This window comes from Mauremys reevesii, linkage group 2, assembly GCF_016161935.1.
Source record: "Mauremys reevesii isolate NIE-2019 linkage group 2, ASM1616193v1, whole genome shotgun sequence".
NCBI lineage: Eukaryota > Metazoa > Chordata > Testudines > Geoemydidae > Mauremys > Mauremys reevesii.
The window spans coordinates 208560212-208585890 of NC_052624.1; the positions used below are offsets into that span (position 1 = coordinate 208560212).

Sequence of the window (25679 nt, forward strand, 5' to 3'; positions counted from 1 at the left end):
CCTCGGCTCCTTATCAGGTATGTTTCCCCTTTTCCCCTCTGCCCAGAAGCGCTGGCAGCCTTTTTGGTGCGCTGGGCGGCGGAAGGTCCCACCCCTGAAATGGCGCTCCTGACGGAGGCAGCGGAAGGTCCCGCCCATGAAATACTGCTGACGACAGCGGTGGCCGAACATCTGGCCACGGCGGTCGCCGCCCCCCAAATGTTAGTGTACTAGGCAACCACCTAGGTCACCTAATGGGTTGCACCGGCTCTGCCTCTGCCATATTTCAAGTTTTTCCATAGAAAAAACCCCAAGAATGTTTTACTTGGGCAAAACAACTTATTTTCCCCTAGCCTTATTCTAGAAAATGGCGGAACTGAAATTAAAAAAAAATATATTCAGCCTAAAGCAGATATCCAGCATGGAAAAATTCAACCCAAACATTTAAAGTTTGGCAAGGTTATAAGTAGGGCTGTCGATTAATCACAGTTAACTCACACAATTAACTCAAAAAAGTTAATCACGATTTAAAAAATTTATCGCGATTAATCACACTTTTAATTGCACTGTTAAACAATAGAATACCAATTGAAATTTATTAAATATTTTGGATGTTTTTCTACATTTTCAAATATATTGATTTCAATTACAACACAGAATACAAAGTGTACAGTGCTCACTTTATATTATTTTTATTACAAATATTTGTACTTTAAAAATGATAAAGAAATAGTATTTTTCAATTCACCTCATACAAGTCCTGCAGTGCAATCTCTGTAATTGAAATCAATATATTTGAAAATGTAGAAAATATTTAAATAAATGGTATTCTATTATTCTTTAACAGTGCAATTAATTGCACAATTAATCGCAATTAATTTTTTTTAATCGCTTGACAGTCCTAGTTATAAGTAACTGAAAACAGGGTCTTATCATAGGAACTTCTGAACTACCTTAATAATAGGTGGCGCTACCATCCCTGACTATAATAAGGCCATTATTGAAACTTTATTTAGGGAAGCATATTTTTTCTTTGGATGTAAAAAACAATATCAATGTGCAGGCCAATGGTCTTGGTGGTGGTGGTGGTGGTGGTGTGTTTAATCTTTATGTGGGAATATACTAATATCTAGTGCATTGTAGCTTGTCTTTCTCACAGAAACATATGTATGATATGCAAAGGGGATGCCATTGTAGTTCCCAACTAAGATGAATACACTAATGAGGCCATCAACTCTCTGACACCAGCTACTATAATGAACTGAAAGTGGACCCTCACATGACAACTCACACAGGAATTTAAGGATATCATCAAATCCTTCCCCAAACAATTCCACGAGAATCTCTACAACTTTATTCCCCATGATCCCACTTGGGAAGCAAGTAGAATGTCCCTAATATACACAAAGAAGGGAACCCAGGCAGACCCATCATATCTGGCCTTGGCACTCTTATTGAAGGAATAAGGAGGAATAGAAATTATCCTCAAACCACTCACCACACAAAGGGCCACCTTCCTACAGGACACAAATAACTTTCTCCAGAAACTCTGCAACATTAACAACCTCTCTAAGTACACAAGTCTTGTCAGTCTATAGATGCCACCTTCCTAATACACCATCATCCCACACAATGTCAGCATCCCTGCCTGCCTCAGATACCTACAAGATATTGACAACACTTAGATATCCATCCGAACACACATTGCCAAACTCATTCATTTCATCCTCACCCATGAACATTTTACATTCAACAACAAACACTTTGTCCAGATCATGGGAACAGTCATAGGTATTAGCATGGCCCCCCAACATGCCAACCTCTTCATGGCCACCTTGAGGAAGAATTTCTGGATAAATGCACCGTGAAACCAATGATATACCTGAGATATATTAATGATATTGTCATCCTCATATTCCTTCCTCATATTCTTCCTCTCCAGAAGTTCAAGTCCACAATTTTGACAACCACCATCTATCCATCAACCTTTCTCTAAAACACTTCCATACCAGCCTCAACTTCCTATCAGTTTCAACAGAAAACAATGGAATAATATAAGAAACCCATAGATTACTACTTACCATCAGAGATCTGGTAACCACCCCAAACATACCAAGAAATCTGTCATCAATAGAGCAGGCACTCAGAAACCACAGAACATGCTCTGAGGAGAAAGTCAGGGATACACATCTTAACACTTAAAACACCTTCACCAAACAAGGACACTTCATCAGAGAAGTAGATCTCATCATGGAGTGGGCCACCCAAATACTCCAAGAGAACCTGCTTCAATACAGGGGGGAAAAGCCTTTGACTGCACACCCCTAGTTGTCACCTGCCACAAAAGGCTGGAACCCATAGGAGGTTTCTTTAAACAATTATTTCTTTCAGGATGTAGTTGCCATAATCTTTTCTGAACTCCCTCTTCCAGACTTCAAACAATCTGCCAACGTCACCAAGCTCATCATCAGAAGCAAGCTCCCCACAGACCAGGACACACCAACTCAAAGCAGCACCAGACCCTGCCAGAACAACTGATGCAAAACCTGTAGACATATCTCTGCTGCTAAGATGATCGATATCCCCCACAACATGGGTCCTACACATGCTTATCACAATATGTGGTGTACCTTGTCCAGTGCACTATATGCCCAGTAACAACTATGTGGGTGAAACCAGACAATCACTATGCTCTCAGATGAACTCACATACAAAAATGATAAAAGATAAAAACACCCTATCACCTGTGGGCAAACACTTTTCACAAAACAATCAGTCCATATCTGACCTCTCAGTCCTTGTCCTCCAAGGAAACTGCACAACATCTTCAAAAGACAAGCCTTGGAGCTTAAATTCATAACTTTGCTAGACACTAAAAATCATGGTCTTAATAAAGACACTCCATTCGTGGCTTATAACAGCAATCTGTAACCCACTAACCCCCTCTTTTTTGTCCTATGACAGCAGAGATGTTAACTGCCACGTCACCTTTCTTACAATATGTGTTAACTACTTATGCTAAACAATCTGTTCCATCTTGTATTTAGCTGTGACACTCTGAGTACCTTTCCCAGGCCTGAAGAAGAGCTCAGTGTAGCTGGAAAGCTTGTCTCTTTCACCAACAGAAGCTGGTCCAATAAAATATATTACCTCACCATCAGGTAGCAAATTTGCAACAGAATGACACAACACTCATATAACATTTTTGCTGGCTATAAAACCACTTTAGGGAACTTCAATGGTCCTGTATCAGAGCAAGTCTGCACATTTCAAGAGATGTAGTAAAAACCCCATGTTGTCAGAACCAGTCAATGGAGCCTCTGGAATATCTAGCTGCAAATTCCCTTGATTTTGAGACTCTATAGGCAACAAGACTGAGCTCAGCATTCACTTTTTTTTTTAAAGAGATGTCTAGTCCTTTTTGTTGTCAAGAGCCTTGTCAGTGTAAACGGGGCATTAGGACTGAAGGTTTGTGGCTGTGATTTCCCATAAAAATAATGGATTATTAATAGGTACCCACAAGAGCCTAGAACTGGCATTGGGCACCCAAGAAAATCCACAGGCATGGTTTCCTTGATTTGGGATATGAGAGATTCAAGGCAAATTCTCATTTGTGTGTGCGGTGCACAGGAACAATTTCCTTTTTTAAAAAAAAAATGAAAACTGAAATTCTCACTTAATAACTTGATTCCAGGAGCAGAGCTTTAAGAAGGACACCAAATATTGCAAAACTCAGAGGAGTTAGCAACACCGTGAGGAGTCAGTTTAGTCTGGAGGGGGTCTCAGAAAATTATTTTGCAAGCTCAGTATAGCATGTGAAGGCCAGCTCTGGATTGGGTCCAAGAAAACAAATTGTAGAAGGTGTCATATAGTCACTCAGTTTAGGAATAATTAAACCAAGTTGTACACTGTGTGGCAAGATGCACTTTTTCTATGTATTAAAAAGGGAAAGGGGACATTATCTTTCAGTGCTACCTGTGATAGGACATCATTCTTAAAGAGTCAGATTTTCAATTGCCAAATGCTGTAAACAGCCACTGAAGAATTGGTCTCAGCCCTCCATTCAGCAATTATGGGGATGCAGAATAAGGTAAGCATGATATAAAATTTTATATTTGCTCTCTCAGTAGTTAATTGCAGTAATCATTTTGATCCCACAGCACATAACATCAGTTTCCAATCTCACTCATTAGGCAAGACAGCCTTGTTTGTTATGGTTCCATATATTTAATGTGAGTAGAACCAGACGGTGTGCTGAAGGAAGAGTCTTTCTGAGCACTCAACTAGTTGGACACATTTAGTTATCTCCTCTTTTCCCACATAAAAGGAAAGTGGCATCATTAATATCAAAGCACAAATAAAATGATTATTTTCAAAATAAAAAATGACATTGTGAGAGATTATTTACCCTGAACCCTTAATATGAGAGAAAAACTGATATTAAAAGCTACATTGTTAATGGGCACATGCCCCCTCCCCCCCCCCCGATACTTGGATCTAAAGCCCGGTGAATCAAAGTTATATACTCAGCAGACAAGCAAAGTCTTTGGTCAAAAAATTTAGAGGTATTAATTAGCTAACAGAGGGAGTCCACGCAGGCTCATGAATGTAATAGGAGAAACCTCTGCAAACCAAGAAACAAATTAATTGAAAAATATTATATAAGTGCTACAGAATTGATACAAAGTATATCCTGTTTGATATCAAAATCCATGTATAAGCAAATTCCAGGGACGGAAGTCTAAATTGTAATCTGTTTTGATGATTAATCATGGAAAGGAGAAGAATTTCCCAATATGCTTTTCCTGTAATTAACTCACCTGTCAAAATAATTGGAATCCCCTAACATGTAGTGGACATAGTACAAAAAAAGGGGGCTGGGGAGTTACTGGATGAAGCTTAAATGATGACTCACTTTGTTCAGACAAGCATGTGAGATAATCTCTTCTGAACTGGATTTCTCTTTATTGGGTTCCTAACTGGGACAAGAGAGACAGTTTCAGAGAACACCAACAGACAGCATTTTATTTAAATAGCTTATTCTTTAAAAAACCCTACTTGTAGCTAAAGGAAACACCTCAGGCTCTCGCTCTCTCCTTAATTCACACACCAACTGCCTGGTCTTGCTTTCTTTTCCTCTGCAGTGATTTATACAAAGATAGTCTTATTAAGTAAGGAAGAGGATGTCATTCTGAAGATGCTTCATCTAGATGAATGAGCAGGGGACTGCAAATCAGAAACTCCTGCATTCTAATTCCAGCGCTGTCACTTGATCACTGTGTTACCCTGGGCAAGTCACTTAGCATCTCTGCCTCAGTTTCCGTATGTGTAAAATGCAGATACTAACTCCTGCTTGTCTCACAAAGACACTAAGAGGGTTTGTTGGCATAGTGTGCAATGCTTTGAAGATGTTCGGTGTTAGCAGTAGTCACTAAACATTTGGGATGCTTTTCTGATGAACTTCTATTGAGATTTATTTCCCAACAGTTTCCTAGTTACTGTAATTCCTTCTCCACACACAATCTCCTAACACATAGCAGCCCTCACTGCTGCAGTAGTGTTTCTAGCTCTGGAATGACTGAACACACTCACACTGGGGAGCTTGTTTTCAGCATCTGTTTTAATAACATTAATAAGAGTCCTGGAGTCACATGTTTTTTTTTCCCGACACTATAATTTTGCGACAAGGGCAAATATGGATTCTCCCACTGCCTAGGTTGCCCATCTGAAAATGCTTTTATTTTGTGCTGGAAGTACTCACTCCATATGACTATTGTTGTGTCCTAGTCATGGTCCCCTGCCCCAATCTTCTGCAGTGTTTCATAAATGTCCTGCACAGCAGACCAAACCAAATTTAAGAGAGGCTCATTGATGTCTTAGGTTTGTCCACTCAAGTGACTGCAACATTAAATTGGAAGCTTTTTCTCCATTTTCCCCAGCACTGAGTGACGCTGGTTTGGTCTCCTGACAAATCAAATGGCTGAATGATACTTAGACCCAATCCTTATTGCCAGTGTAGTAAGGAGAGATGAAGCCCATGAACCAGGAGAGCAAAGCTGGCTGTACACCACTATGCACCCCCGGGCCTAGACTCTGGGCTAGGCTAGGCATTGACATAGCCCTTGGTGTAAGTTAGAGCAGCCCTGAGGCTGCTCTAAATACACCTGTTGCCATCAGCTCCTTATGGAGCTATCCTTCCTCCCAGAGTAGCCACAAGTTAGAGCCATCCATCCATACACCTGTCCCACCTCAACCATTCCCCTATGTTGCAAGGGGACATGGTTTAGGGCTAGGCTGTTCTTTTGGACTTATGCTGTCCAGGAAACCCCCTGAATTAACTAGGGGAATTCCCATTCGGGGGTCATCTAGGTGAGTTATAGCCCCAGTATGATGCTCACACAGCATAAATGGGCTGGAACATGGCCCAGGATCAGGGCTGTAGTGTCCATAGCTCAGGAAAGACTTGATGAGCATGCACAGAGCCCCAGGCTTTTTCAGCATCTGCTGCATTGTCTTTGTCTGACTGCAGCCTTTAGTGCAAACTGAGTGTGGCTGAGGCAGGGAGGAAAATTGTTGCTGAGTTAGGGATCGGGTTACAAGAGCAATACTCTGTAGCTGCAGACTGCTCCCTGACCTTATCAGATTTTCAGCAGCTGCTTTGCTGTGGCCTGGCGCTCAGGGAGAGTTGATAACAATACTTTTAAAAACCACAAACATTCTTATGTGGCATCCCTCTCTCCTCCTAGGACCACCCTCTTGCAAGAAAGCTGTCTCCTTGCTGTCTCTTCTCCAGTTGGCCACCCCTTCTGCCCCTTGCTTTCTCTGTCAGGTCCAGAATACACTGTATGGCAGAGTATGCAATATATATTGAGAGTTTTCAGGTCCTAAATGAGAGGCTACTAGTCCTCCAGTACTAATAACTAACAGCTAAACACAGGGAGAGTTTGGGAGAAGACAACTTTTCTTGGAACTGATTCAAACTTTTGAAAAAGTACCAGGCATGGTTTTGGTTCAGATCAAGGATCCATTTGACCATCAGAGAGTGGGAGGAGCTAGAGTATAATACAGTCATAGATTTATCATTTTCAGTGGCAAGTTGTATTGGCATCTCCTTTTACGTCCTGCCAAATTTAGCCAAATTAAAAATTTGACTCAGCAATTATTAATTTGTAGATGTGCATTAATTACAGCAATGAAACCTTTAGTCATTTCAACTGCTAAAATCCTTCTGGGCATGGATTTGGATTAGAAGGAAAAGGATCCATGAAAAGATGAAACAGAAATAGGGCCATAGGGAAAATTCATAGAGGAATATCAATTCTTTTTTGGACCACACACTGGAAGAAAGTTTACCTAAAGATCCAACAAACAGACCACTAGAGCTCAGGATGGGGATGGGAAAATGAAACATCATATGTACAATGCTTTATTTGCAATGGTAACAAAATATCCACTACTGCATTCCAAGGAGTAAAAGGGCATAGTCCCGCAGTTCTTCAGGCAATATCCCCTGAATTCAGTAAGAATTTTGCCTGAATAAGGCCTGCAAGAGTGCAATCCTTCCTCCTCCACATATTGGTTTTCCTTTATAAATATACCACTTCAACTGCATGAATTTGATGAAACCTAATGAATTTCCTATCAGTCTTCAGAAGCAGAGATTTTACTCCTCTGTTGTAGATAAGGACAGTGATTCTCAAACTTTTGTGCTGGTGACCCTTTTCACACAACAAGTCTCTGAGTGCAACCCCCGTTATAAATTAAAACCACTATTTTTTTACATTAAATACCGTTATAAATGCAGGAGGCAAAGTGGAGTTTGGGGGTGGAGTCTGACAGCTTGTGACCCCCATGTGATATATCGTGATCCCCCTGAGGTGAACCCCAGTTTGATAACTGGATTAGGAGAGTCAAAACTGATTCTTGGCATCGTGGTATCACAACCAATAAAGGCCAAAAAGCCAAAGTGAACTTGTTTTTGAGGGACTAGACAACAATATTTATTTATTATTTTTTTAAAAATACCATATTGTATCTTTTCTTCAGTTATTATTCTGATTATCTTCTATGATGGCAGTGCCTAGAAGACACCCCAGGTGAGATCACCCCATGGCACTAGTCACTGTACAAACATTCTGAGAGACGGTCCTTGCCTCAAAGAGCTCACAGTCTACTCTAAAAAGACAAGACAGACAAAAAAGGCGTGAGGGACAAGAGGCACCGACAGGTGAAATGACTTGGGACTGAGGTGGAAATAGAGCCCAAGTCTCCTGAGGCCCAGTCCAGCACTACTAGGGCACGCCGTTTTTCTTATGAGACCCTCTCCTGAAAGAAACCTGTCCTTCAATCTTAATATTTCTCTTTCACTCTAACCAGACACCTCTTCTCCCACTGGCTGTGGTCAGCTCCTCTTTTGGTGACACCCTGCTCTCACTTTGCCACTTCTGTCCTGGTCCTCAAGGAGTTAACTATGAGAAATACAATTTAGTACCTCTAAAATTTCCTAGTATGGTACTTGCTTTACTCATAGGACAGGGGTTCTCAAACTGGGGGTCGGGACCGCTCAGGGGGTTGCGAGGTTATTCCATGGGGGGAGTCATGAGTTGTCAGCTTCCACCCAGGGCCAGCAGGCTCCAGGATTCGGGGGGCAGCATTTTGTGCGCTGCCCACGGGGCACACGGGAGCTTCCGGTTCCGCTCCCGTTGCGCCGCTGAAGAAGGACCTTCTGTCAACGCGCCGCAGAAAACAGCGGCAGGCAATTGAGCAGCTCAATGACTGCCGCTGTCGCCTGCTGCATTTCGGCGGAGGGTCCTTCTTTGGCAGCACGATGGGAGCGGAACTGGAAGCTCCCATGCGCCCTGTGGGGAGCGCACAAAATGCCGCCCCCCGAATTCTGCCTAGGGTGCCAGAAACCCTGGCGCCACTCCTGCCTCCACCCCAAACCCTGCTTTGCCTCCAGCATTTATAATGGTGTTAAATATATAAAAAAAGTGTTTTTAAGGTATAAGAGGTGGTCGCACTCAGAGGCTCTGTGTGAAAGGGGTCACCAGTACAAAAGTCTGAGAACCCTGTCATAGGAACATGAAAATGAACAGACTACTAACAAGTAGTTGGTTGCTGATTATACCAGCCTCTAAGTGGATTATACCAACCTCTGTATTTTAGGGAACATTTGGAGATATGTGGCATAATCAGAAATAAACAATCCCAAACAATTGCTTTTTGAGCTATTGCACAGCCTTAGAACCTATGCTCACAGGAGAGCTGGTTTACTAAAATCAGACAACCATAATATGAAAAATATATACAGTATATAATTGAAAACAAAGGCACATGACTTTGGGTTAGATAAACATGTAGACATAGCGGGGTTCAGAATAATTAAAGGGACCAGCCCCTGCTACTCCTCTCATAGCTTCAGTGCCAGTCTATGAATGGAATAGTACCGCAAGTTCTTCCACACTAGGGGTGCAAGAGATTTGAAGCCACTGGATCAGCAGAAATGCAGATCTGTTGCACTTCCCCTGACTCAGTCCCTTTGTGGTCTTCCATGGCTGATTATGCAAGCATAGAAAGTTAATAATTGCTTAGAACATCATTAGGAAAGGGTTAAAAGTGATTTACTGACTGAGTATTATGTACTTCAAATATAGACCACCCTAGGAAAATGGGGAAAAGGTTTCATTTCCTGGACAGGTGAAATAGTGAGGATTAAAATGAACCTCCCGCTAAGGCTGTCTCTCCTACTTCACTCAATTCCAACCAGTTGCCAGTTAGTGAGACAGATTTGTTGTAGGTATAGTCTAGATAGCATGTCCTTTAAGAGATTAAGTAAAACTTGCCTATGGAGGTGTAGATGATACCCTTCCGTGCAAGCAAGGCCCTACTGTGATGCATGGGGATTTACTCCAAGAAAAGACAGGCACTGTCCTCTCTCTCTCTGTTTCCCTCTGACCAGAGGAGCTCCACTGGCAGAAGACACGGATGGAAAGTGCTGAAGCAATAAACTGCAATTTTGTACAAACGCCTTGTAATAAGGGGATTCTCTGATTCTTGTAATCCACTGCTGTGTGATTCTTGCAACCTAAAAATAACATGCACTATGTATATATAGACAATAACGTTATATCTCTGCCATTCTTTCCATAGGCGCGCGCGTGTGTGTGTGTGTGTGTCATCTTGTTAGTCTTCTTTTGGTTACTATATATGTAAGTTTTTAAAAGATGGGTTGATTGTATAATTCATGGCATTGAGGATATGCAGATGCTTTGGAGGAATAGTTAAATAGTTAAACCAGGTGCATCTGATTACTACCCTGATTTAAAATTAAAAGAAGAATAAAACACCAATAGAACATCCAGCTGCAAAGACATGGTTTAATGGCAAAGAAGGATTTGGACATCATTTGCCTCCCTTAACTGCTGGTAGCATGGCTATTGAGTCAGAAGCAGGTAGCAGTTATCTGATGCCAGTACATCTTTATGCACTGTTCACATTCCATTGCATCATGTCACATTTGATATGGTATAATGCAATGTGACTAATTTAATCAGACGTGAAGTGCACGACAGCAACATGCCAAGGCAGAAAATCTGAAGAAAAAAGCTTTTTGCCAAATCATGGCTGGATTATTTTTCTCAGCTGGAGGGCTCCAGTTTCAGAACTTGGGTTTTTCTATGCTGACCTTCCAGCCAAGGGCATGTGTCAAGGGGGCTCTTAATTCCCAAAGGCAGTGACACAGTATATTAGGTCAGAAGAGCTGGAGAGGGCTGCCAACATTATATTTCAAAAATAAGGGACTGTTTTCTTAGCAACCCCACCCCACCCTTCCTCCCAATATTATTAATTAATAAGCAGTACTCACCTACATTCACCAGGGGTATTTCTTGCTGCATTTTGCAGCACTCAGACACTCCTGATCTCGTTGTACAGAGATGAAAAAATAAGGAATGCCTCATGTAGTAAGGGACTGTTGGCAACCCTAGGATCATCAGACATTCACCCATCCTGAGTTCTGGGCCACTATCCTGCGCCCACTCCCTCCTCCTCCTCCTCAAGCAGTAACTCCTGGTATGATGCCCTGGTCTCTCACAGAAAAGGAAGTGCAAGAAGCATTTTGCTGCTGAACACATACATAGCTGAAGTCAAACAACTGAGCAAGCTAGATGTGGTCTAACATTATTCATTTAATAGGTCTGCGTTCAATTAGCTGCTTGTGAAATATGACGAGAAGAAGCAAACACAAGATTTGCCAGGACAGATGAATTTCTAGCTCAAAGCTTTGTGTTGGTGATTATTAGTGCATGCATGAAAATAACCAGCCTATACCAAAAAGTTTGGCCATAGGAGCCAGTATGTGTGAAAAAGTAAACCATACACACATTTTGGATTTTCTCTCAACCTGTGGATCTGTGTATAACACACCCACACTACTATCTAACACAAAGTGATACTTGTTTAAAAAACACACAAGTCTTTCTTCTGTTTTGGCCTTTGTTTGAACTTCATCAAGGCAGGGGCTGTTCCTTTTTTTCTGCTTCTATAGTGCCTAGCTTATTCGGGCATGATAGGAAACCACATGCACACTCTCCCATTCACTTTAGGACAGTGGTTCCCAAACTGGGGTTCCTGAACCCCTCAGGGTTTGCAAAATGTTATCGGGGGTTCTCGGGAAAAAATTCCCTAATGGCAGCCAGAGCTGTCTTTAGGGACCCCAGGCAGCACAGGGCCAGCAGCCCGGAGCCCCTGGACTTCCATGAGCTAAGCAGATCAAAGCAAGCATATCTATCACACTGAGGAGGGGTGCTCTCTCTGCACTGGATGCTTCCCTGACCCACTGATCATTACATACAGTTCAAAGCAAATACAATATATTAAACAGCAATCAATTTTAAAACATAAGGAAAAAATGGGAAAAGTTAAAGGAAAACACATAATCCCGCTCTGGCACGGGGACATCACAACCAGCGTCTCTGGAATGTAAAGGCAGTTCACAGTCTGTTCCTCACAAGACCCAGGCCCCTTCTCAGGCCCTGGCTGTGTTGCAGGGATGCTGCGGGTTGAACAGTTGCTCTGGCGGTGGCCACACGCCCTCAGGCTTTAGATGGCAGGATCCTTCTTCCCAGTGTGGGCCCCGCCCTGTCAGGGTTATGATCTCCCTCCAAGTCTGGCCTGCAAGGCCTCTTAGCTGGGGGTGTCTCCTTGTGCTGGACCCGTGACCCAGGGTCCCCCTCGCTCTCCCCAGCTGCTCACTGCACCCGGCTCCAGCTCCACTCTGTGTCAGCACTGCTGCTGCTCTGCCTCCAGCTCCCTGGGCTGCTTCTCTGGCCCCTCTGGCTCTGGTTGCTGCAGCTCTGCTCCCAGCGCAGATCTACTCTCTGGGCTGCTTCTGTGACTCTGCTCCCAGCATTGACCTGCTTCCTGGGCTGCTTCTCTGGCTGGCACGGCTCTGCTCCCCAGCCAGCTTAGGCCCCTTCCTTCTCCTTAGCTCAGCCCCATTCTGTCTGACCCAGGCAATTCCAGGTCACACAGAGGACAGGACCCTCCTGACTCCCTGATTTGCCTGCCCGCCTTGTCAGTCAGGCTGACCTGGAGCATTGGCCTCTCCCCATTGTTCCTGGGGACTGTCAGTCTCAGGGTCCTGATTTCCCATCGACCCTTCCCCTTTCTTTTGGTTCTGGAAGCCAGCCAACCAAAACACCCCCACTGAGTTTTAGTAACGGGACAATAGTCCCTTTACATACGCATAACTCAGCTGGAACAAAAATTCAGATTCAGGTGCACTGTCTCTTTAAGAACCAAACAGCCTTCTTTTTTTTTTTTGCTGTGCCTTCTTTAAGACCTAACTCTTTGATCTAACCAACCATGTGATTCAGCCTTACTGGCTGGGCCCCCTCCTAATCCCCAGGGACTGCTGCAGCCCTAGCGAGCAGCCTAGTGGATTGTATGCTGCTGGTGTTAATTGCTCACTCAGTGATCCAGCTGCAGTGCTAGCTCCTTTCCTACCCAGCTGCTCCTGGCTGGAGTAATTGTGGATGGATTATCTCATTCTGGCACATCCTAGCCCTGAACTGCCTGAAAGGGCTAGGCAGCCCCTTTATTCTTTCCTAAAATGAAGGGAGGGTTGCAGGTAGATTGACCTTTTAGTACCACCCCGTCTCACTGGCGGGACTTACGGTAAATCCTTAAAATGCCCAGAAAGCGCCATTCCAAGCTTCGGGCTCCCTTAGCATTGCAGCCTGCAGCTCCTTTCTTCCCAAGAAGTTCAGCTGCTGGAGAAAATTTGTTACCTTTGCTACAATTGGATGGGGTTTCTCATGCAGCTTCTGGTGCAAGGCTTCCACCCTCACGTGGGAGACATAGCCCTCCTAAAGGGCTTACTGCTGCCACAGCCAGCATTGCCCCTACTCTGTGTGCCCAGGCTGGGACTCAGCCCAATGCTAAGGTGGTTCCAAATCCTGAGGCTGCCCCTGTGGCCACAGTGTGGCATCACATGAGCTTTCCAAAGTTATTTCCCTCTGATCAGGGAAGTGGGGCACCAGGAGGTCAGATCAAGCGGGTCCCCAGACCTCAGCTAGCAGTGGAGGAGCCAGAGTCAGTGACAGAGGATTCAGAGAGGAATGCAGACAACCAACTGCCTTCTGCAGAGGAGGAAGCAGAGCCAGGGCCTTCTAAGAGGCCCACCACCAAGAGGAAGGTGGCAGTATCACCAGGTGATGGTGAGTTCAGTTTTTGTCCTAGTGGGTGGTCATAAGTCTGCTGTCAGTCTATAAGAAAGGAAGTTGGGGACTGAGGTATCTCGGGCTCTTTCCTGGGTAGGGTTGTCCTCTTGTTCCTCCAACTTCTTCCCCTGGCCTTCCCCCGCCCCCCCTGCACTGAGTGTTGTGGGGTTGGGAGATGGTATGGGCTATATAAAGCAGTGGTTCTCAAACTTTTGTACTGGTGACCCCTTTCACATAGCAAACCTCTGAGTGTGACCCCCTTATAAATTCAAAACACTTTTTTATATATTTAACACCATTATAAATGCTGGAGGCAGTGGGGCTTGGGGGGGGGGAGGCTGACAGCTCATAACCCCCATGTAATAACCTTGTGACCCCCTGAGGGGTCCCAACCCCCAGTTTGAGAACCCCTGATATAAAGTTTGCTGCCTTGTAGACAGTAGAGGGTACTGTACAAGCAGGATCACAAGTGAAAGCTGAAGTTCCTGGTTCCTTGTTCTTGAATCAGAATTCAAATCTTTCCCAATTTCACCTATAGAAAACGGATTGACTTGTTATATAATTACAATCATGGTTTTAAGAATACTCTTTTCTGAGACCCTGGCAAAGTTCCCATCCCACGCTATGTATGACACCCTTAATTTGAACTAGTAACTGAGGTTTGAGAATGTGTAAATTCTTGCTTGGGTCACCCCAAGTTACACTACACTCCCCTTCCTGTGGCCGTTAGTTCTGAAGAGCGTGGGATGCACTACTCCTTCACCTTTATTTCTGCACAAAATGCTGCTCCATGTCACCCTCCTTACTTCCCTGCATCCCCATCACTGCACACCGTGGCATAGGAATATGCATAGGAAAATGTATTTTTAAACATAACAAATGCTGTTACAATTCATAGAACTGGAAGGGACCTTGAGTCCAGTCCCCTGCACTTGTGGCAGGACTAATTATCTAGACCATTCCTAACAGGTGTTTGTCTAACCTTAAAAGTCTCCAATGATGGAGATTCCACAACCTCCCTAGGCAATTTATTCCAGTGCTTAACCACCCTGACAGGAAGTTTTTCCTAATATCCAACTTAAACCTCCCTTGCTGCAATTTAAGCCCATTGCTTCTTGTCCTATCCTCAGAGGTTAAGAAAAACAATTTTTCTTCCTCCTCCTTGTAACAACCTTTTACATACTTGAAAACTGTAATCATGTCCTTTCTCAGTCTTCTCTTTTTCAGACTAAACAAACCCAATTTTTTCGATCTTCCCTCATAGGTCATGTTTTCTAGACCTTTAATAATTTTTGTTGCTCTTCTCTGGACTCTCTCCCATTTGTCCACATCCTTCCTGAAATGTGGTGCCCAGAACTGGATACAATACTCCAGTTGAGGTCTAATCAGTGCGAAGTGGAGCAGAAGAATTACTTCTCGTGTCTTGCTTACAACATTCCTGCTAATACATCCCAGAATGATGTTCGCTTTTTTTGCAACAGAGTTACACTGTTGATTCATATTTAGCTTGTAATCCACTATGGCCCCCAGATCCCTTTCCACAGTACTCCTTCCTAAGCAGTCATTTCCCATTTTGTAGGTGTGCAACTGATGTTCCTTCCTAAGTGGAGTACTTTGCATTTGTCCTTATTGAATTTCATGCAATTTACTTCAGACCATTTCTCCAGTTTGTCCAGATCGTTCTGAATGTTAATCCTACCCTCCGAAGCACTTGCAATTCAGTCTCAGTTCCCTGGCTGAAATATGTGCAAGTGTAAAACTAGAATCATGAGACTTTTAAAACAACTTTTGCCCTTGAGTAAGGAACTGGGAACCCAGAGGAATCACAAGAGGCAGCCACTGAGGTAGGGGAGTTATCATTGGCAGTGACAGTACAGGAAAGGGCTGGATGTTATCCCGTCCAGCAAGTGCACAAGACCTGTTAGGTTTGCATCTGTCCAGTGCTATTAAAGAAAAGATACAGAAGGAAGTGTGTATTGATTCCCCCACCCCATGTTGAAGAGTTCTCCTCTCATGGAGCCCCAGGGTTGCTGTGTAGGAGTAGACTGCAGGAAGCCTCCCATCCCCATACCTCATCTCCAGCAGGTTGTAAGCCTTTTGAGAGCACAAGAGCAACATAGGCACAAGGTAACTGGTGCACTGTATGACCTTGCTGAAATATGAACATGTTTTACAAGGGCATCCAGAACAAATTCACGACTCAGCTATGTTGAGCACTTTTGACACAGGTGGTGGTAATGCTGCTTAAACTATGGGAGAGTCTCACAACATCACTATGGTTGCTACATGAGACTCCCATTCAGCCAGCCTTCTAGAAGCCTTCCGGCACCAGCAGTGCAGAGTCTGCTGGGGAGGATAGACCGAGTTGCTGGGCATTCTGAAGGCTCCACGCACAAATCAGCGAAGGCTCCCAGTTCACAGGTCAGCACAGGAGCAACAGCTACCAACAAGGGAAGAACTCCGGGGGCTAAGAAGGGAGAGGAAATAAATGCAGAGAAAGATAGTTGAATTGCAAAGTGAGAATTCTGAAAGAAGTAAATAAATATGAGACACCGCTGCGCCCACCTGAGGGGCTGCTGAACTCAAGTGTGAAATGAAGCATTGAGTCTGGCTCAGGAAGGTTTTGGGTTAAATTTTATTCCCCTCAAACTTTAATGCCTCTGCTCTTCCACGTTCAGCCCCATCAAAACCAGTAAGCACTTTACTGCTGCAAGGAAAGCTCCTGTAATATGTGTGACATGGCTGGGGTGAGGGAAGAGCAGAAATCTCTTGAGTCTGTTCTCACTAGACTTCCAGCTCTAATTCTAGGCCAATCATTTCAAATCAACTGATCTCTCTATTGTTATGAGAGAGTCAGGAAGGATTGCTTAGTGGGTAGGGTAAGAGACTGGGATTCAGGAAACCTGAGTTGAATTTCTGGCTCAGCCACAGATTTCCTATGGGAAAACTACTTGACTGTCTCAAAGGACTGTGAAGAGAATAAAATTAATCAATGATTCTGCGATGTTCAGATACTGTGGAGATAAGGGCCATATAAATTGAGAAACACTTTTTTTTTCTTTAAAAGCAAATTTATGGGTTATGCATCTGACTCTGTGTCTTTAGTTTGCAGATTTAGAAACAAGTTGTATCCTGTGCTGGAATTGCCAAGTTATACCACAGTTACTCTCACAGAGAACAGTGATGAAAACTTTGAGGGACCCTCTAGGACTTCTTTGTCTGAGACTGGAAACGTTGTGAAAATGCTGGCAGATTCTACCAATTTTTCACCACTACTTAAACCCAGATGTGGAGCCAGGGGCAGTACTAGGCCATGCTCGTCTACAAAAGAAGACCACATCCCCTTACAGCTCACACTTGGTCGGAAAGGGGCAAAAGTCTCAGATCAGGAGGAGAGTTCAAGCCCCCTGGACGGAGAGGAATGTCTTCCCCGGGACATAGATTGTGACAGCAGTGTCCCAGATACTAGGGCTACCGGCTTCTTGGCATCTGTTGCCAATAAGTGGGTTCCAAGGGGGCTTGCACTGGAGTATTTACTGACTCCATTAAATACTCTAAAGAAATATTCCTCTCAGAATTTTAACCAGCAGGTGGAAAACTATTTTAAGAGGGCATAAGAGTCCTGAGATACTCAGTGAAACCAAACCTGTTAGAAATGCAAACTACAGTTTGCATGTTTACAACTTGTAACAAAACAGACTTCTGTTTTATAGTAGAGCAAGACTGGTTCAGAGAACTTCAAGCCAGTAAATATCAAGTATAAAACTGACTCTTGGACTGGCAAGCAGATCTAGGAACAGGAAACAATAGGCTTGCTGCATTCTTGAGAGGTTGAACATTCGTAGTACTAATATTGCATAAAAATTGGAGAAAGGGTGTTTCAGTCTAATTTGGGGTGACTATAATCCCTTTTGAAAGCCTAGAGATGTACTAAGATAGGACTCATACAGAAAAATATGAGAAAATGTGTCATAGAAGCCAGTGGTTTCTAATACCCACTACTTGTTGGATAAGCTAAACTCAAAACCTGTTTACATATCAGTAATTTTCTTTGCTGGCTGCTGATTTTGGTTTTTGGATCCAGATTTCTAAGTTCTATTCCCAATGTTACAGATATTTGGCTAGCTCACAATGATGTCTTTATATATGCAGCCACAGATTGTTATGTGCACAACATGAGACAGCTAGAGCACCTTGTCTACTTAATCCCCTCAACAGTATTAAAAAAAGCTCCCAGACACCGGTAAAAACTGCAGTGCAATTGAGTGTTCACGTTGCCTTTTTTTCAGAATACTTTTTTCAATTCTCTCCTCCTGTTTTTGTGACATTGTGTGTGGTAGAATGCAAATCGAAATGTGAATGTCTCAGACTGGAACATTTCCTTTACTTAGCCACTGGCAAACCATTTTTTTAAAAAAAAAAAAGGATTAAGATTCCTGGATTTTGGATTCAGATATAGCCCAGCCTGATCATGTGAACACAATTTCTGAAAACAAATTCCTGGAGAACGGGATCTTCAGGAGACAGATTAATCATCTTTTCTATTCCTCTTGGTACTTGGAAATGCCTCTTGTTGGCATGATGTCAGGCACTCTCTAGCCTATTTTGGCTATGTTCTCCTGGTGAAGCTAAATAAATGAGCTATTACCAGTGGAACAGATTTTCAGTTTCCAAGATAATATTGGAGATATTTAAAAGAAACAAGGTGGAGTTTGGAAATAAAAAGGGGAGAAAAACCCTTAGTCTTTTGAAGTAAAGTCCTGCTTAGTGCTGGATTTCCCTCTGGCCCTAAAGCTAGAGAATTGTGTGTATTCCTATACTGTTATCACTGACTATCTGGTTTGGGTAGCACCTGTTGTTAACCTCCATTTGTTTAATGATTTCACTTATTTGTGTTACATTATTTGACAACTTACATAAAAAGTTAACAATCTTTACAAGCAAATTAAGTAGTTTTGCAGCTTCATTTCTTAGAAGAATATTTTAGTCTTGCTTCTATTATTATTATTACTGTAGTGCCTAGGAGTTCCAATCAGGGTCAAGGCTCCACTGTTTAGGCACCCTACAGACAAAGAAAAAGAAACAAACTGTGCCCCAAAGAGCTTATATTTCCAGTTACTTTTTTTGTTTAGAGGCCTTTGCGCAATGATTGAGCACTAATGCCCCGATGCAGTAAGCACTTAAGCACATGCTTAACTTTAAGCACCAGAACAGGCTCCTTGACCTAAATTGAACAACTTATGCTTAAAATAAAGCATGTACTTAAGTACCTTACTGAATCGGCTTTAGGCTCTAGTCCTGCAGAGATTTATACACGTGCTGAACTGAGTAGTTCTATCCTGTCTCTCACTGTTTCACCATCAGAAGGGAAAGTGATGCTTGGAGAAGGAAGAGAACCTCAAGTTACTTGTCCTCTCCAACCACAGGCTTAAGTGTCTGCATAAGTCAGCAGGGCCAATTAACTGCTGTTTACTTTTGCTTAACAGTCCCATTTTCCCAGAAATGGCAGTGGGCGACATTTTATTCTGCAGCGAACCACAAAACTGGACTCCCCAGAACACACTTCAGTTTGTGTATGCATATACACAACAAAGAGTGCTGGTAAATTAAGGGGAGTGGTTCCAATTGAATTTATGCCTATTTATGACATAGTGCCCTGGCTGCTCATGCATACCAGTCCAGCCCTGGGCTAGTGCAGGGTTGTAATAGCAACCTCTGCAGTCAATGGATACGGACTCCAGCCCTTCAACAGGGGACAGCCTTTGTTCCATGTTATCTGACTGAGGTTTGCAAAAGGACCATTCTCCTATGAGCACTCTACAGTGCTACCAACTCACATATTAGAAGTTTTACTGGTCCTGGCTTATGGAGTCATGTGATTATGTGAGAATCCCCAATTTCATAGAATATCAGGGTTGGAAGGGACCTCAGGAGATCATATAGTCCAACTCCCTGCTCAAAGCAGGACCAATCTCCAACTAAATCATCCCAGCCAGGGCTTTGTCAAGCCTGACCTTAAAAAACCTCTAAGGAAGGCGATTCCACCACCTCCCTAGGTAACCCATTCCAGTGCTTCACCATCCTCCTAGTGAAAAAGTTTTTCCTAATATCCAACCTAAATCTCCCCCACTGCAACTTGAGACCATTACTCCTTGTTCTGTCATCTGGTACCACTGTGAACAGTCTAGATCCATCCTCTTTGGAACCCCCTTTCAGGTAATTGAAAGCAGCTATCAAATCCCCCCTCATTCTTCTCTTCTGCAGACTAAAGAATCCCAGTTTCCTCAGCCTCTCCTCATAAGTCATGTGCTCCAGCCCCCTAATCATTTTTGTTGCCCTCCGCTGGACTCTTTCCAATTTTTCCACATCCTTCGTGTAGTGTGGGGCCCAAAACTGGACACACTACTCCAGATGAGGCCTCACCAATGTCGAATAGAGGGGAATGATCACATCCCTCGATCTGCTGACAATGCTCCTACTTAGCCCAAAATGCTGTTAGCATTCTTGGCAACAAGGGCACACTGTTGACTCATATCCAGCTTCTTGTCCACTGTAACCCCTAGGTCCTTTTCTGAAGAACTGCTGCCTATCCACTTGGTCCCTAATCTGTAGCACTGCATAGAATTCTTCCATCCTAAGTGCAGGACTCTGCACTTGTCCTTGTTGAACCTCATCAGATTTCTTTTGGCCCAATCCTCTAATTTGTCTAGGTCCCTCTGTATCCTATCCCTACCCTCCAGCGTATCTACCACTCCTCCCAATTTAGTGTTATCTGAAAACTTGCTGAAGGTGCAATCCACGCCATCCTCCAGATCATTAATGAAGATATTGAACCCAGGACCAAGCCTTGGGGCACTCTGCTTGATACTGGCTGCCAACTAAACATGGAGCCATTGATCACTACCCATTGAGCCCGATGATCTAGCCAGCTTTCTATCCACCTTATGGTCCATTCATCCAGCCCATACTTCTTTAATTTGCTGGCAAGAATACTGAGAGAGACCATATCAAAAGCTTTGCTAAAGTCAAGGAATAACACGTCTACTGCTTTCCCCTCATCCACAGAACCGGTTATCTCATCATAGAAGGCAATTAGGTTAGTCAGGCATGACTTGCCCTTGGTTAATCCATGCATCTGTTCCTGATCACTTTCCTCTCCTTTAAGTGCTTCAGAATTGATTCCTCGAGGACCTGCTCCATGATTTTTCCAGGGATTGAGGTGAGGCTGACTGGCCTGTAGTTCCCCGGATCCTCCTCCTTCCCTTTTTTAAAGATGGGCACTACATTAGCCTTTTTCCAGTTGTCTGGGACCTCCCTCGATCACCAGGAGTTTTTAAAGATAATGGCCAATGGCTCTACAATCACATCCACCAACTCCTTTAGCCAACATCAGGCCCCATGGACTTGTGCTCATCCAGCTTTTCTAAATAGTCCTGAACCACTGCTTTCTCCACAGGGGGCTGGTCACCTCCTCCCATACTGTGCTGCCCAGTGCAGTAGTCTGGGAGCTGACCTTGTTCGTGAAGACAGGGGCAAAAAAAGCATTGACTACATTAGCTTTTTCCACATCCTCTGTCACTAGGTTGCCTCCCCCATTCAGTAAGGGGCCCACACTTTCCCTGATCATCTTCTTGTTGCTAACATACCTGTAGAAACCCTTCATGTTACTCTTAACATCCCTTGCTAGCTGCAACTCCAAGTGTGATTTGGCCTTCCTGATTTCACTCCTGCATGCCTGAGCAATATTTTTATACTCCTCCCTGGTCATTTGTCCAATCTTCCACTTCTTGTAAGCTTCTTTTTTGTGTTTAAGATCAGCAAGGATTTCACTGTAAAGCCAAGTTGGTTGCCTGCCATATTTACTATTCTTTCTACACATCGGGATGGTTTGTTCCTGCAACCTCAATAAGGATTCTTTAAAATACAGCCAGCTCTTCTGGACTCCTTTCCCCATCATGTTATTCTCCCAGGGGACCCTGCCCATCAGTTCCCTGAGGGAGTCAAAAGTCTGCTTTTCTGAAGTCCAGGGTCAGTATTCTGCTGCTCTCCTTTCTTCCTTGTGTCAGGATCCTGAACTCAACCATCTCATGGTCACTGCCTCCCACGTTCCCATCCACTGTTGCTTCCCCTACTAATTCTTCCCTGTTTGTGAGCTGCAGGTCCAGAAGAGCTCTTCCCCTAGTTGGTTCCTCCAGCACTTGCACCAGGAAATAGTCCCCTACACTTTCCAAAAACTTCCTGGATTATCTGTGCACCGCTGTATTGCTCTTCCAGCAGATACCAGGGTGACTGAAGTCCCCTATGAGAACCAGGGCCTGTTTCCTTTGGCTCTTCCAGTTTCCTTTCCCATAGAACTGTTCTGAGCAGTAGTCAGAGCAGCTTTGGAATCTGCTGCTCTTCTCCTACTAGGGCAGTGATTGGCTGAAGCACAAAGAAGGGGTGAAGAGAAGGACTCCACTCAGCCTCATCTCCTTATACCCAGGATTCTCCCTTTTGGGGAACACAGAAAATAAGGGTAGCATTGAGATTTTTCTACAGACCCTGCAGCAACTTTAGGGCTTAATCTTATATGGTGCTGGGCACTCCTGTGATGTGCTGAGTGCCTTCAATTGCATCAGGAGTTGAGGTTGCTCATTTTGGATCTGTTTTCTACCGTCAGTGATGCTGCTATTGCCTGTTGTAGTAGACCAGGCTTAGGTTTTTCACCCCTATGTCTGAAGGTCTGGTTAGTGGTTGGGGAGGGCCAGGGCGGCTTGCGGGGGCCTGGTGCCAGCAGCAGGGGTCAGGCCCGCAATCACTGGGGGGAAGCGTGTTGTATTTCTTGTGTGACATCGTGGGGCTTGGGCTCAGTTTCCGGCAGCAGTGACCCCAGCCCTCCCTGCTCCGCCCTGCTGGCTCCTGGTGTCACCTGCCACCGCACCGGTCACCAGCGTCCTAGCGCTGCTGGAACATGCCAGTGCCAGGCTGAACCCATCCATTGTCCTTCTGCCCCGGACACCTCCCTTTTCTGGGACCTCCCAGCATAGTGAGCCCCCTAGCACAAGTGCCACCCTGTGACTCCCCATCGTCCCTTGCTCCCCCCACCACTGCTTTCCCCTCCCCACACCAGATTTCACCTGTATTAAAAAAAATGTTAAGGGGGGCCCATACAGGCTGATTTGTCCCGGGCCTGCACCCCTCCTAGGGCCGGCCCTGGATGTTAGATTGCAATCTGCTTAGGAGAGGGACCGTCTCTTTTTGTTCTGATTGTCAAGTGCCTGGCACAAAGGGACCCTGATCCGCGCTCGGGGCCCTGAGGCACCACAGCAATGCAAATGATAAATAATATTCCGATCCAGATTTCCCAGCTCAGAAGAAAGTGTGGTTCAAGCTTTTAGGGAAAGGTCAAAGGAAGTTTTATCCAAACCAGCTTGTTCATCCCTACTAAAAGCAAATGTGAAGAGCCTGTGGCAAAGTGATAGTTGAAGTGCTACAAATAGCATTGTACTCTCTTCTCCCCAAAATAATTCTATGGTTCTTACAAATCTGCAGCATTCCAGCTGTGAGATGACAAGAGCCGAATCATAACAGAAATGTTCTTATTCTCTGAATTATCTTACACAGCTAAATTTAATACTGTTGTTTTTCATTCTGGCAGACGTTTAAGTTGCAAATTAGAAATGTATTGCATTAGCCTTCAAGCCTTGCAAATGCTGTCAAAGGCTGACTGTAATGATGTGACTTTGATATCAAACAGATTATTGCTTATGTACAGCGGCACTTACTAACATGTGCATACTTGTAAGTCTTGGCCTTTGTGTAGCTATGCAGCCAGCAGGTCATTAACGTACAGTACAAAACAGGATAGAACCCAGTGGAACTCAGAATAGAAGTGGCTGAAAGGAAGAGTCAGAGTTTCCAATAACCACTTTCAGTTGGCAGAATTGTGATTGGAACCATGTGACAGTTTCAGGCAATGGACCACAGGCAGCCAATTTATTACATATGGCAATATGATTAATGGTATCAAATGCTTAAAAAAAAAAATTCAAGAATATGACAGCAGCCAATTGCACAGAGTCCAAGGCAGTGCAAATCTGTTCCATGAATTTAAAGTCAGGCAGATGAGGTTAAATGAAAGAGGGACAGAAGCCAAGACAATGATTACAAAGTAAGTTGTTTCAAAAAGCCGAATGTTTTAAATGTGTTCATGAGCAACAGTCTCCTTTCTCTTCAATGTTACAGCCCTAATGAATACAGTCTGGAGCAAGTTTCTGAAACTAAGCTGCCTTTTACTCTGTTCAAACCCTGTTCTGCATTACAAAGAGCAGTGAATAGTTTCCAACAAAGCCTCCAGGCCCAGAGCAAGCAGCAGGTTTAAGGGATGGAGTAGAGTAGAACTGGTCGGGTCTTTTCATCTGGAAAAATGTCGATTTGCCAAAACCAAAACTTTTCACTGGAATGTACCAGTTCTGAAAAAAGGTTTCATAGGTCCAGCATGGCTTTTCTGAGAGAGAAAGACCAGGCAACAGCTCAACAGTTATGGGTGTGGGAGACCCAAGTTCAAGTCTCTGTTGTGCCCGTTTCCCAACCAGCCCTAGAATGAAGCATCATTTTGATGCAAGCTGTTTCTTTCCTTACAGCTAGCCATATAACAACACTCCCACCCCATCCATGCACACTCACATTCATAGTCATGTGCCAACGTCTACATTAATACGGTGTTAAAGCTGTACAGCTAAAACACAAACATTCAGGACATGCAAAAATTAAGGTTCCAACAATACCATTAACTTGGAGGTCTTGTAATTTTTATGTGCATATTGTGCACTGAGCTCCATTATTAGCCTGGAAAAATGTTAGCGAATACTACCTGTGTGCAATGCTGCCAAGTTACCATAGCTGTTGGAATAGAAAATTTAGAGGTCATTAAACATTTTGTTTTGAATTTATTTCCCTTATTTTGCTAAAAGTAAAAAGGGCGGAGCAGGGAAGGGAAAGACTGCTTATGCTTAATAAAGTTAGAATTATAATACTATCCATATTTTTGATGTTATTTACACGTCATTATTATTAATTATAATACAGTAGCACTTAGACGCACCAGAGAGCAGGGCCCTATTGTGTAGACTCATAGTAAGAGATGGTCCCTCCTCTAAAGAGCTAACAAGCCAAATAGACAAGACAGACAAAGGGTGGGAAGTATTATTATTCTCATTGAAATCAATCAGTTACGCACTTAACTACCTTTGAAGATCTCGGGCTAAGTGACTTGCCCAAGGTCATACAAGATGACTGTGACAGAGCTGGAAACTGAGCCCACATCTCGAGTCCCAACTTTGTCTTTCTTCTTATTTCATCGAGGAACATTGTGATGGAGAGGGTATGGGTTTCCTGCTGCTGCTATTGTTATACTAGAATCTGTTTTCCCTAAGATGGGTAGTAGCACATGTATGTACATTAGGCCAAATCCTGAGAGCTACCAAACTCCTGAAGCTTCTGTCAAAGTCAATGGGAATTGCAGCTGTTTATCAACTCTCAGAGTTGACCCAGTTGTGCTTATGATAGCTTCATGATGGAAGAAAGCAGGAATTTCCTTAAAAAAAACCAAACCCTTAATTTGCAGATTATTGCAAAATACAGTAAAAATGAAAGAGAAACCCTAAGCATCTAACCTCAAAACCACTGAAGTTAATAGAAAGGACCCCCATTAACTTCAGGGTCCTTTGGATCAAACCCTAAAATAATAAACCCTGCAATGTTTTGTATGCACGTAGCTTTATCCTAGTTCCGTTAAGGCAGGGGCTTTTGCGGGGAAACGTTTGCCTTGAACAAGACATTTACAAATTCCCTTGTGTAAACTGTTTGAGCAGCAGCCTCTGTTACCGGTCAAAGTTGGGCAGGAGAAACTTCAGTGACAACAAGAAGAAACAGGTCTTCTTTAGGCTGTGCTTCTAAATAAAATAGCAGGTGCCTAGAAATTACTTTTCTGATTGCTTC

At 43.7% G+C, this 25679-nt stretch overlaps 1 protein-coding gene across 1 annotated transcript; it reads left to right on the forward strand.

The window, feature by feature from the left end:
• The first annotated feature begins 12935 nt into the window (after positions 1-12935).
• Positions 12936-18645, forward strand: LOC120396790. Its single transcript, XM_039521872.1, has 2 exons — positions 12936-13697; positions 16806-18645. Exons 1-2 carry the CDS (start codon positions 13169-13171, stop codon positions 17315-17317), a joined length of 1041 nt encoding a protein of 346 aa, XP_039377806.1. The 5' UTR covers positions 12936-13168; the 3' UTR covers positions 17318-18645.
• The last annotated feature ends 7034 nt before the right edge of the window (positions 18646-25679 follow it).

Coding starts and splice junctions, on each gene's coding strand:
- LOC120396790 (XM_039521872.1), top strand. CDS start 13,169: ATGCCCAGAAAGCGCCATTCCAAGCTTCGGGCTCCCTTAGCATTGCAG. Junction 13,698..16,805: donor GGCAGTATCACCAGGTGATG/GTGAGTTCAGTT, acceptor CTGTGTCTTTAG/TTTGCAGATTTAGAAACAAG.